The 14,470-nt window shown below is 36.4% G+C and overlaps 1 protein-coding gene across 2 annotated transcripts in view; it reads right to left on the reverse strand.

Moving 5' to 3' along the window:
* Window positions 1–9,638: 9,638 nt before the first annotated feature.
* LOC134806408 (glycine receptor subunit alpha-1) overlaps window positions 9,639–14,470 on the reverse strand; it is an 88,297-nt gene continuing 83,465 nt past the window's right edge. For both annotated transcript variants that reach the window (XM_063779673.1, XM_063779674.1), the window contains 4 exons: window positions 13,417–13,646; window positions 12,066–12,206; window positions 11,149–11,331; window positions 9,639–9,824 (listed from right to left, as the gene is read on the reverse strand). In XM_063779673.1, coding sequence (XP_063635743.1) covers window positions 9,675–9,824; window positions 11,149–11,331; window positions 12,066–12,206; window positions 13,417–13,646 — 704 coding nt within the window. In that variant the 3' untranslated portion in view covers window positions 9,639–9,674. The remainder of the gene's footprint in view (window positions 9,825–11,148; window positions 11,332–12,065; window positions 12,207–13,416; window positions 13,647–14,470) is intronic.

A 14,470-nucleotide genomic window follows, 5' to 3' on the forward strand; every position in this document is an offset into this window, starting at 1 on the left:
TCTAATCTACTACCATACCATCTATTTTTTTTAGTTTGTTCGAACTTGAATTCTATTTCACCTGACTTGACACTCATTTGAATATCAGAATTATTAGAATTCTTCTGAAAGTAAACTAGTGGCTCTGTGAGCTGTAGACCTCGCGAGCAGAGCTTTAAATAACATGGTGCTAAGAGCTTTAAATATAGTAAATTAAAAAAAAAACAATACGAAATTTATGTGTAAAAAAATACAAAAAGTTATAATATCCCAGCATACAATTACTGGGGATCGAACCCAGACCCTCTGTGCAAACAGAAAAAGCGAACGTTTACAAACTGAGCCAAATAGTTCTTAGATGGGTTGACGAAATTTAGCTACTCCTTCTCAAATTAAAATTAGTTAAAATTAAATATCTCAATACCTCCGAAACCAGCGAAATAAATTTTCTGAATTTTTGGCCATTTAATCTATAAACATATCTCAAAAAGAAAACACTCGTATGCCGTATATTACCGATACCACTATTTGTTTAGGCGCGAGCTATCACGACTACGCCATTTTAAAAAAAATAAAAAATCCGGACGGACAAAAAATTTTTATTTAGACATAGAATCCAGTCACAAAATTTCACGAGATTCGGTTAAGAATTGCGACCTGTAGAGGAGAACATCCGGACATACAAAAGCAAAATGCTCCAGTCGAAACGTAGACCTTCGCTACGCTCCGGTCAATTAAATACCTATTTTGTAAACTTGACAAATTTTGTCCTTTCTACTCTTTTTCACTATGTACATTAAAAGCTACTAAGTTAGCAATATCAAAGAACGATAAAACGTGAGAAAATAAACAGAACAAAAACGATTTGTCTTCAAAGATTTGAGATTTGTTTGAAAAGTACTTAATATTTTTGTGAGACTCCTAGAGGTAAGGTTCTTTGTTTTTATTTTAGTATTTCATCTTTATACCGGGTGTGGCCTGTAACATGAGCAAAAAATTAAACTGTGGGCTGTACTCCTCATACTGACCAACATTTGTTCAGCGACTTTTAAAAATAACTTGTGGTTTGATTTTTAATACACTTTAAAGTTTAATCTAAGACGCAATGTATTGCGAATTTTGTTATGTTTAAGGCGTGACAAGCAACGTCAATCACAATGATATGGCGTGGCGATGGCGTCCATTGAAGATAATATTTATTTTGTATGAAAAATAGGGAGTCTAAATACTTAATAATTTTTTAAAGTTGTTGAACTAAAGTGTCACGGTTTGAGGAGTACAATTTATGTTTTAATTCTTTGCTCGTGTTACAGGCCACACCCGGTATAATGAATTCTGGCAAAGATAAATACTTAGTGATAAATCGTGTAGACTGTCGAATCACAAAAATAAACACGATTAAATTATTAAATGTCCTGAAAGGTGAGTAACCCCTGTATTATTTCGAACTCAGTCAGTGCCGAGACTTTGCCAAAAGTTATTATCAGGCGTTAGACAATTTTCGCGAAGATTTCTTAGTTGGATATTCACAATACTGTCCTCCTAAGCCGAATAGCGGTATTTCAAAAACAAATGATTTTGAAAATGGAATTCTCAGTAATAGAAACTAAAGTATAAGTTAGCAATGAATTTTCTTTTGAGATAGCGCTCTTTGGCTTAGCAGGGCAGAAAAGTTAGTCTAATACTAAAATACACGCCTATAGGTAGGCTAAATTTCATTTTCGCATGTTATTTCACTCTTAGCCGAGACTGAAATATTTATTCCTACGGAGTCCATCAGAATATAAGCACAGATTCTAAATACACCTAATGGGGTTGGCCACTGACAAAGGTTTGCATAGATGGCGCCATCTTAACTTGCCCCTTACTCTAGTTTTGTTCTATGAGATTTGGCTTAAATTGCTGGAATCCAGGCTATAAAATAAAAAAAAAAGAAAGGGAAAATTATAGGGGTTGGCAGGGTAAGCTATGTTGGCGCCTGGCGCCATCAACTGGCCAACCCCATTAGGTGATACAATAAAGCCTTATGCTTTATAGGCTTCGAGCAACACCGGCTTCCCACACATCGGAAGGGAGGGGCCCAAGCGATACCTCACCGTACAAATCTTTCTGCCATTTTTCGCGGGGGAAAGGTGCACACAGTCGCACTTCTCACACACTTACATACAAAATCCAATCTGTAATGACGACACATATACATAGAAAATGACACACGTCAAAGACAAATCTTGCAAACCTCGATCTCTTTTTGTGTACGGACGAGTGACAAGTGTCACAACACGCACACTAACACATTTTCGTTGAAGTACAATATGTTATTGTATTCTGAGAGATGAGAAGTCGGATTTGTCGCTCGACCGATCCGCAATTTGTACTGAGCGAGCATAATCGATAAATCCAACAATTACATGAGACTAAAATATAATAATTGTGTTTGAATGTAATTAAACGTATGATATGTAAAAAAAATATTACATGTGAAATGTAACACTTTCTTTTTGTAAATTTGATGTCCCCGACCTCTTTTTATAACAAAAAACCGAGCAAACAGGCATTTTTGTGCAGCAGTGTTCACGCGCGCGTCTGGACTCGGTCTAGTGAAAAATCCAAGTGCAACTAGTTTTATTACCCGCGCTAGATTAGATTGACGCGCTAATCTTGTACCTCGGCAGAGGGGAAATAGTGCGAATACCGCCTCCCTTCCGTGTTGCTCGAAGTTTATAGGTATACCTACGTATGCCTTTGATATGCCTTTGATAGGAAGCTTAATATCACCAAATATCACGATACGTAACTCTTCCTCGCTGGATGCATCATGTTCCCTTTTAACTCGTTTAAAGAAATATTAAATCACGTAGTCATTCAAGACACTCTTATTCCTTGGAACTAGCACAATTTCAAGCGAAGCAGGGGGCCTACCGCGAACCACGTTCGACGTGTTGCCTCCCTGTCGTACTTGTAGTTTTGTACGTAAGTGTGACAGGGAGTAGCGGTAGGCCCTACCTGCAAAACTATGCGAAAGGATCAAAAACAGTAAAGGATGTTCTTCAAAAATTATTTATTATCACATTTAACAATCGTTCACTTCACTTAGTTCTCTGAGAAATAGTTCATTACAGTACAATAAACTTTGTAACAGAAACATTCTGACGTGTATTTAAAAGCATAATTATTAACAATTATGACCTGTTTCCTATTATACATAAAAAGACTAAGTTAAAGCAAATTCATATTTCATCACACTTGCTCGAAAAAGACCTTATTTCATGCAGGTGTACTGAAGGACAAAGGCCTATATTGTTTCCGCGGGAGTTATATATCCTGAAAAAAAAAAGCTATAACTCACGAGTGAGTTATGGCTTTTTTTTTAATTATGTCACTAATTTATACGAAAAAAGTAGTTTTAAATGAGTTTTACATTGAAAATACTGACGTTTATAAATTATTTTTTATGTGTATGTTTAAAAATATTTAATTTGATTAATTTAATAGCCGTTTAAATTATTTTTTACACAATTTTCGATTATGGCTGAATCCGGGTGGGTCTGTGCCTTCGAATCCTAACCTGCCAAAACAAGACAATATGGCGGACGAATGTTTGAAATGTCACCGTATTTAAGAATAATATCGCTTAAAATTTCGTTTTTTCTTCGCAAGTGTGATGAAAAACATTGTATGTAACTCCGGGGGTTAGCATATTGTAAACTCGAGTCCTTAACTAAGTTATAGACCTCGTTTACAAAATCTCGCTTACCCCCCTCGTTGCACAATGTACTATTAGCACAGAATAACTAATAGTACAGTCGCCATCAGATATATCGGAGCGGCCAAGGTGCTCACAAATATCGGAACACGCCTCTATTGTCAGGGCGTTAGAGCGCGTGTTCAGATATTGTGAACACCTTGGCCGCTCCGATATATCTGCTGGCGACTGTACTACCGTACAGAAAATTCACTCCTTCACAAAAGTCAGCTTTAGGTATAAAATTATACCTATACTCGCCGCCTGCAACAAAATTGAAACTTATAACCGCGCACGAACGATGAATCTTTATTGCACGAGCGTCACGTGACACGACTATCGTGCGGTCGAGCGGCAGCCCACTGCCATACGCCTGCCCTGCCGCCCAGGGGGCCGGCCAAATGTACCTAAACTGCGTAGTGATATGCTATTAGGTACTTATATAATTTTTAGGACTTAGTATGTCGCCAATGATAGGAGCAGAAGTATTAATCTTAATATTTTATACAAAACAGTCGCGTTATACGGACTGTTAACGCACAGCTTAAGGCGGGTCTTCACATTGGATGCGTATTCGCACGTTATTCCGGTGTGCGAGAGGGACGTCGATATACATAGCGCTGTCACTCTCATACACCGGAGTTACGAGCGAATTAGCATCAGTGTGATAACTGCGTAAACCAAAAGGTACCTAGTACCTTGTAAAATTAATATTATATTATTCAAAGCACTCCACTGAGAAAGTATGTTTGGAAGTTCTTCCCCTAAGGGGATGAACATAAAGTTATAAGTTTTAACGACATAGAGTCGAGGGGCTAGTCTAACATTAATATCTAAGAAACTTGCTTTACATTATACGTTTGCGCTCGAAATCTAATTTTAATAACAAAATTTCTAGAGACCCGGGCATTAAGGCCACCGCACACTAGCGCCTTTTGAGCGTCGCGTCGACGTCTAGGCAGCGCTATGAGAAATGGCGTCGCTGCGCAGCGCCAACGTTGCGTCGAGCAGCAGCCATAGTGTTGACTAGACGCAAACGTTCGCAAGACGCTAGTGTTGGGTGGCTTATAGAATATATCATAAACGGGTCCATCACGTTTTTAAGTCGATAATTGTTCGACATGTTTCGCTCAACATCGAGGAGCTTCTCGTAGAAGCTTTGCATAGGTACACACGCGGTGTCTGACCGACTTATTCATAAACGCACTACAAACCTCAATTGGCTAATAATTGTTTGTTCTTATCTGTCATTTTGACTTATGTATTTGTAAGAAAGGGAAAAAACATAATTTAACTAAATCAGGCCTGTAAAGTTTTGTGAATAAGGGGGTTAGACTCTTACAGACCTATTCGGATTTCGAGATAATCACAAGATCTTGAGACGATTTAGAGATCAACTAGATCTACATTAGATATCGACTAGATGTGACTTGGATATCTAAGTCATAACTTGTTGAAATCGTTCAAGAAGACCTCCAGAATCGCGGAAACGTCAAATTTGACATATCTATCTTACAAATATCTTTAAATTATCCGTATCGTAACTTGTTGAAGTCTAGTAGAAATCTAATTCATTTTCTGAAACGAGCCGTTAGACTTCACATTTTCCGACCTAAAAGACGTCATTAATACATTTTAATATATTTATTATGCGCACGCCCTCCATTGTATTATAGAGCTCTTTTTTCAGTGATTTAAAATTTAAATGACTATTTAATCAATAAATATTTTAACAGTACAAAATAATGTACAATATATAATATTGTCCTTAAATAACTATCACAATTCTTAAAGCTTAAAGCTGTGCTTACGTCCAACTCTTAAAACAGTGGTCTGTTTATTTCAATATTTAACGTCATCTATTTTTATTATTAATACATACATCGGGTGGAACAGAACGAAGGACTTTTACGCAAACTGGGAATCGTTTAGGCTACGTACTTTATTTTTCACTCATTAATCACGTTAATATTTCTAACCGTTTTGAGATACAGTTTGTTAAACCTTAGTGAAAATCTGTATGTTTCAACCCTAGCAAGTAGATCCTATTGAATGACATGACATGTGTCAATTTAAAATGTAAATATTTTAATATAATTTAAAAATGAACTTCCTAAAAACCAAGCTTATGACCAACAGCATACAAAAGGCTATAACAGTCGACAACACACCTCTGGAGTACGTCGACAGTTTTACTTACCTAGGCAAACAGATATCTTTCAACAGTGAACGGCATGAACAGGAAGTTGACCGTAGAATAAAAATTGCTTGGAATAAGTTCTGGAGCCTAAAAGAAATTTTAAAAAGTAATATGGACATGAAAGTAAAAAAACAAGTTATGGATATGTGCATTTTGCCTTCATTGACATATGCTAGTCCAACCTGGGTGCTTACTACAAAAATAAAATCAAAAATAATTACATGTCAAAGAGCAATGGAAAGAAGCCTAACAAACATTAGAAGAGTGCAAAAAATACCGCACATAAATATAAGAGCAATAACAAAATTAATAGACGCTTTAAAGCATGCCAAAACTCAAAAATGGAGATGGGCTGGACACGTTGCCAGGCTTCCAGACTCTCGATGGACCTTAACAGCTACTACCTGGAAGGGGCCCACAGGAAAACGCCGTAAAGGCAAACCAAATAGCCGCTGGGCGGATGACATTAAGAAAATAGCCGGTATAAATTGGAAACATACTGCATTAAATAGGGAAACCTGGAAGTCCTTGGAGGAGGCCTTCACCCGATGAGGGGTTCTGGTCCGACTAACTATATCAGTGTAAATACCTAAATAAAATGTAAGCTTTTCTTGACATACACCTTGTACTTAATTATAACTTTGACATAAGAAACAATGCAATGTAATACTAAAAAACTAGATAAGATTATGTAATCGATGAACCTTCTTACATTTCTCTACAAATGACTAGAAATAAAGGTTTTTTTATTTTATTTTTATTTATTTTATTTAAATAACTTGAATAATATTATCCTTTCAGCTAAGTCTCTAGATATGTTCCAACCTGTATATAGATATTAATAAAAACGAGATGTTAAAATATATACATAATTATATGCCTTTATTAATATGCAGTTGACATAGAATAAACTATAAATATATTTATATATAGGTAACAACGATTACGTCTCCACTTTTGCACCTTACTGCTTTGCAATAAGGTGAAAATGTAAACTATAATACATACCGTAAAACAATACACATTACCCTTTCAACATAACTTTGCCTACCGCGTCACAGCTGTCATAGATGTAGTAGACCAGGTAAAATGTCTCGGTGTGCGCATTGACTCCCATCTAAATTGGAAACATGAGCTGGAGGTTGTCGAGAGCTCTATTGCATCAGCATGCTATGCCTTACGGTGTCTCAGGGAGGTCATGGGAATTGATCAGCTCAAGACAGTCTATTACGCTTTGATAGAATCTAAGCTAAGATATAGCATTAAACTCTGGGGAAACAGCTACCAGTATAATATTAACAGGGCTCTTATAATACAAAAAAAGAGAGCAGTTCGTACTATGTTTCGCATACCTCCTTGGGTTTCATGTAGACATTTTTTCAAAGAATTAGGAATTCTCACGGTACCTAGCTTGTATGTCTTGCTGCTGCTCACAAAGCTTCTTAAGAACGAGTCTTCTGAAGAGCAACATGAACGCTTACTTACGCGCACCAAAAATATGAAAGTTATGTTCTGTCCTAGACTCGAGGTTGCTGCGCATTCCGTTGCTCATCAAGCCATAAGCCTTTATAACAGATTGCCTACTGAACTAAAAATCATTACGGATCACTCGCTGTTTCATAGGGAATTGAAAAGATTTTTATTGAGAAGTTGCTTTTACACAGTGGATGAAATTTATGATAATGTTTAAGATTTAGGATTATCTTTACATTTTATTAAGTGTTTAATAATTTTAGTTTTAAGCCATGTATTTCAAACACAATACCTGTATTGTTTTTTTTTAATAAATATATGACTATGACTATGACTATGACATTTCAGTACAAGCGAAATATCTTAAAAGTACCTAGTTTTAAGTTTGAATAATTTTACGGTTTAGACTCACTTGTTTTAAGTCACTCGCGCGACATGTTTCGGAGAGTATAGGTCGCGCGAGTGACTTAAAACAATATGTCTCATAACAGTTTAAATTCGATTAGTTTTAAGTTGTTTCGCTTTTACTAAACTGTGACGCGGTGGGCAAAGTTATGTTGAAAGGGCAATGTTATAGTGTATTACGGAAGGTTTAATTCTTTTATCATATTAAGTAAATTGGACAAGCATTTATTTTGGAACACAAGGAATTGCATTAAATAGTCATACTTGATGTTCATAATAATTCCTTTTAATAGATATTTTATAACTTTCAGTTAAAAATATTTTCTTCATAAATATATATTAAATCTGTGCTCGAATCGCATGTAGCTTAAGAATATTTACATTTTTTAAATGTGTGCCTTATTATAATTTGTACACTTTTTTTAGTATATTACCTACTAAGATTTAAAAGGAGATTGCCGGGAGGAATTCGATTTTTATATTGTATTGATAAAATAACTCATAGGACAATATTATTAAAATAAATTTTATTCCCTTTTATTTTAGTGCCCAGTAAAGGAGGAATAACTGCTAGTGACATAAGCACAATATTGAAGGCACTTTTTAATTATTATTTTTTAATTTTACCAGTTTTCAGTTTAAGAAAGTCTTACATGACGCTGAACACTGATGATCAAATGCGGCGACTAATAATAATGGATTAAATAAAGTCACAAATCCCCGCAATCTCCATTATCAATGTCGGCTGCCGATCGTAAGATCAGGCAGATCGTGAAACGTGAAAATCTTTCATTTTCTGGGTCGACGGAGCCCCGCTGTGCATCAGAAGCAACCTAACGAACCTATCCTACCTGTCTATTGGTTTAATAAGACTACCGTCAAAACATTACTTAGGAACATTAAGTACTATCTGCCTGAACTTACGATCGGCCGCCGACATCTATACCTAAACAATAAATAGCCTACGGCTGTATATCACTCGCACTTGGTCTAAAAGCGACTTGTTTTATTTACTCGTATATTTATATCTACACGTTGCTCACAAAAAACATTTCTAATGAGAGCATTCGGCCGGTTAACTTTTTTTTTACAGTCAACAACGACCTAATAGTACACCGTGTAATTCACATGTTTCTGTTTTCATATTTTGAGTATTCTTTATTCATGAAATTTTGCAGTAATATTGGAGGTTAAGGAGTTAGGGAGCAGAATGTATGTAATATCTCGTGATGAGATCTCTGTTTGCCAACCACTACAGGAAGGCCAATAAAACGGATAAATAATTGAACAATTTGACCGTTACTGAGTTACAAAACGATAGCCAGCGATTGTTAAGTATGTCCTTATACGCACTAATGCCAATTGTTGTTTGAAAAAAGCAGAGCTGTTGTTGTGTTTCAACAAGGGAGCTGTCACTACAGACAACAACACTTACGATGAGCAGTATCTTTCAACGTACTTAACGATCTTGTGGAGCGAAAGCCCTCCATTCCTCTCCGTCCCCCAGTCCTCCATGTCATTAACATTGAAAAAATAACACTTTAAACTCTTCCGTTTTGTACACGTATTTAATAACACATACGGGTCTACCGCAATTGCTATTTCTTTGTCTACCCCGAATATTTTCATAAACTAATTTCGGGTAGTTCGGTGTTGTTTTATTTATATCTTCGTTAACATTTGCTGGGACGCCAGTCTTTCCGTGACCACAGCTGATGCAACTCAGCTGAAACGTCGGAATTTAAGGTAAAAACAATGAAATTATATCGCAGTAGACCCGTTTGTGTAATTAAATATGAAAAAAATAAAGATACCTATTGGTATATATGTCTAAGTGCCTTTCAGCTGACGATATATTGAGATGCTCAAGATGTGTTATGAAGACGTCTTGGTCTTCAGTAGAAGGACCGGCCAGTACATGGTTACGAAGAGAAGGAACAGCGCGGGGAATACAACCCGCGAAAGCTTGTCGATCTCCCGCCACAGTACACGCTCCTGGCCCGTGTCCGCGTCCAGCCAAGCTACCTGCAAACAAAAAACTGATTGTTACATTTCTTTATAAAAATGGGCCATTCTACTTTTAATTGTAGGTCCAGTGTAAAAGTTTATATATGGGTGCACAAATCATTGCACCTTTAAAATGTTTTTGCATATTATATTTGGTTATAAGAGTAACATTATTCAGTTCAAATCTCATCCAATCTATTTTATGCAAAGTAATTTTCCTAGCAGAATTCTGCATTTATTATTAAGATTGCACTTCTAACCTAAACTAACAAACTTTCTTGCTAGCATTCTTATTTGTCGAGGTCTGACTTCTAAGGCAATCTAACAAGCTTTCCTGCGCATTTCATATTTCTTAAGTTGACTTTATTTAACTGTGCTTTTCAGCGGAGTTTGGACACCTAACCTATATAATATTGGATTTACTTTTGCTGCTAAAAAATAAGTGAAATAAAAAAGTGATATAGGCAGTAACGCCACTAATGGGTTTTTTTATGCTTTCCTAGTAAGTTAATTTAGAAATCCAACACAGAGTCCAACTATATAGAATAGAAGTCATCATCGTGTATCGATGCCACCACCAAAGTTTAGGTAAAGCAATATGGATCCGTATTTCGAATGCCTGTAAATAACATTGGGTTAATAATGGGATATTTATGTCAAAGACAATTAAGGTCCATTGTAAATGCATTCAATATTAATTTGGGGACAAAGCAATATTCGAAATTGCGTAAATTATGCCAAATAAGGTTTCTGCTACATTAACATCCATCGAAAACCGAGTAGGTAGGTACTAGGTATGCCAGTCTGTTGGTGGAAGATCCTGGCTGCTCATATTGTCTATGATCATATTATTTTAAAAATGATTGAAGAGACATGTTTTTTGCAAGCTTGTATTTAACTTGCCCTGTACATACGTAACTATGTTAATTTGTTAGTGTGGGTCAAAACTTGGAAGCCAAATCTGACCCACTTTCCGATTTCCAATTCAGCTAAAATTTTGTATACATATTATGTAATTTGGATGACAATGTAATATTATATGACATGCATCCGATTAAAATTTTTTATATTTATTTTGAATTACAGGCAAACTAGGGTCTAGAAGAATAGAAGAAAGTGTAGTATTGTTCTTTCATGAGAATAAGAGTGGCCATTAGGATGCAGGAGAAATCTAAATGGGCCCACAGAGTTAATCGCAAAAGTTGACAGTTCCGCACAACTCACAGGCTGATATCGTCCGGCGAACTGGTAATCTGTGGGCCCCTTTACTCGGTGGCCACGATCGCAAGCTCATAGCGTACGTTTCGTGGCCAAGGCATAAGATTAAATATGATATTCATACTTGAAGAATGCTCTGACGGCGCTCAACCCCTATGAGGTGGGGGGTAGCAGCGGGCGCCGGATGCACCGCCGGTGTCGCCGACGCCGGGGAAGTAGGCGACATGACGTCCACCTTGCGGCATCTGACGCCGCTGCCCTCCCAGGCTGCCACAGTGCCACACGAGCCCTTGTCGCCGTTCAGACGCTGAAACAGATTAACGAATTGGGGAACTTTTGTAGTCCAAGCCGAGTGTGCTCTGCGGCCGCTGTGCACGCGCACGTTACGCAACACATCATCAGGCAACACATAGTACGTATCATGCAACTAAGGATCCTTATTAGATACATAGTTACATATACATATCTAATATGTAACCAAAACTTAATAAGACTTAAAACGAGATAGAACACATGCATGACTGCGATGCGTCTAGAGTTAGACCCAGAAAAGTCTGCAATGATTTTGACAGCACATCACGCAGTGCAAGTGTTATTTATACGTCATAATTACATAGAACTTTGACGTTTAAATAGCACTTGCACTGCGTGTGCTGTCAAAATTGTTGCAGATCTTCGTGTAACTCTTTGCATCTGATGTTATTTTCATAGTCTTAAAAGCGTACCTACTACATGGCGATTCCTGATACTGCGTTGACATTCACTCTTAATTTATTTACTAGAATGAGTTATGGATCGATTATTTTTTCAGTCATATAACCGCTTTAGTAACGCAGTTACGACAGCAATTTATCAAGAGAATTGACAACGCCGCAGTCTGCTGCAGTCGCTATCTGAATAGGTACTTAAAGGGGCCTACTGATTACCAGTTCGCCGGACAATATCAGCCTGTTTGTTGTTCGGAACTGTCACCTTTTGCGTTTAAATGACAGGCTGATATCGTCCGGCGAACTGGTAATCTGTGGGCCCCTTAAAACTTACCACGGGTATGATTCTAGGCAACGATTCTTGCGCTTTGTTTTTGTTCATCTGATACTGTTTATCCAGCACCTTGACTACGACGAATTCTCCCAGCGCGGCAAACACGAACATCATGCAACCAGCCATCCACAAGTCCAAAGCCTGAAAATAAGTTTATTTTTGTAGTTTTATTTGCTTAAGATCCCACATGGACTGAAATTAACCACCATCTATGTATATAGTCACAGATTATTGTCTATTGAACCTGGTTTTTGTAGACATACATACATATAATCACGCCTATTTTCCCGGAGGGGCAGGCAGAGACCACAGATTTCCACTTGCTACGATCCTGACATACCTCTTTCGCTTCCTTCATTTTCATAATAATGAGGAATTCATTTACGATCGTACGCGCTTTGTATACATAGTATAATTTTATTCTATTTTTTCTATTGGTGCTCTAAAATTAAGTCTTATAGGAGCCTCTTAATTAAGTTTTTATAACTTTCAGGATTTTCTTACGTGACTAAAAATGCTTACAATCGCATGTATGTAATTACAATAAGAAAACATAGCCGGCTAAAATATTAAATTACATACTTATGTAAATTTAGGTGCCAAAATATTTATGTTTATAAAATGATGGTGAATGTATTTCGCATTTCATTGTATATTTCACGTTAAAAAGTAATTTATTGTAATTGAATCGAGAGTTTACTAAATAAACGTTGATGAATTCGTAAACATCATTAACTTATGTTCTTAAACATAGTTAATAAATTTTATTGTAAACATACGAGTGGATTGTACAATCCAATTTCGGCAGCCATTCGATGATGAGCATTTAATTTAATTGCAAGGTTTACAAGGAAGGTGTTTACGTGCTTTATGTGCGTAAGGGATGACTCACGTTAGACCGGGCCGGAGCCGGGACGGAGCTTCCGGTGCTTACTTTTCTATGACAGGTGACCGGTGATCACGTGATGCTTCCCATAATCATAATTGTTTATTGCAACCATGGTAGGTATTGATAGTCCGCCCATAGTCTATAGAAAACGAAGCGCCGGAAGCTCGGCCCAGCCCGGGCCCGGACCGGTCTAACGTGAGTCATCCTTTATCCTCGCATGAGGGGCGCCAATGGGCGGAAAATGTCGGCGTGGGCTATTGACGACTTACAAATACAATATTTTCATTATCATCATCAAAGTTTAAATCTTTTTTTTAAATATTAGAAGTAAATTTTAAAAGTAACTGGTTTCCTACCAAATATTCTCTATGGAATTATAGTTTTAAATTAGTATACATAATATATGTGATAGGCCAATTCTATTGTAAAAGTTATATAGTACCCTATGTACTTTATTCTTACCTTCACATAAGCCACAGGCGGTATATCAGCTCGGAGGCCAGTAAACATGGTAACCAGAGTCAACATGCATGTAACCAGCAAGGTCACTCGGCCAGGAATGGCGTCCAAGTCCAGCCAGAAACTGAACCACGACAGCATGACCACTAGGGATGATGGAGCAAACGTCTGGATCAGATGGTGACCGATCTGTCGCTCGAATCTAAAGTATACTACTAATCTTGAGTAGTTACCTGAAAACAAAAGGTTATCAATTGTACAGTCGCCAGTCTAACAAATATCTGACTGAACACGCCTGTTTTCAAGGCACTACTCTAAAAGTGCGTGTTCAGATATTTTTGAGCACCTCGGCCACTCCGATATATCTGATTTCGACTGTACAGGATTTTTTTTAAAGGTTGGACTAGGGGCTTTCATAAGGGAGCATGGCAGCAAAAAAATAATCAGTAGGAAAAGTATCTAAATCTTTGAAGCTGTATTGAAGGCAGATTTACTAAAGTCCGTTACGGGTCACAAGTGTTAACCTACAATTAGCAATGTTAAAAAAAAAAAAAAAAAACATTTATTTCAAGCTACAAGGCTCATAATTGGTTGTCAACAAATGTCAAAAATAATAATTTATAAATTCCTATTAATTAATACTAATAAAATAAATATAAACAAAAATAAAAATTAAGAATTAAAATTAAAATTGAATTTAAACTATTAAAATTGGAATAAATAAAACAATAAATAAGCAGACAACAACGATTTTAAAATATTAAATTTATTATTTCCACTGAAATTTATCAAAGTAATTTTGACGTATAACGAATTATTTTAATCACCAATAACCGATAATACTTCAACTTCATTATAAAACTCCATAGACTTATGGATTAAGAGTAAATTTAAAAAATAATTGTTATTTTCCTTCACATTCACATTCATTTATTTACATTCAGAGACGTTTTTGAAAGTTTTGCTATTGTAAAAGTATAAAACTTTGCCCTTTAACATAAATTTATCAACCGCGTCACAGTTTAGTAAAATCGAAATAATTTTAAAAAACCTGGAC

Source organism: Cydia splendana, chromosome 3 (genome assembly GCF_910591565.1).
Source record: "Cydia splendana chromosome 3, ilCydSple1.2, whole genome shotgun sequence".
Taxonomy (NCBI): domain Eukaryota; kingdom Metazoa; phylum Arthropoda; class Insecta; order Lepidoptera; family Tortricidae; genus Cydia; species Cydia splendana.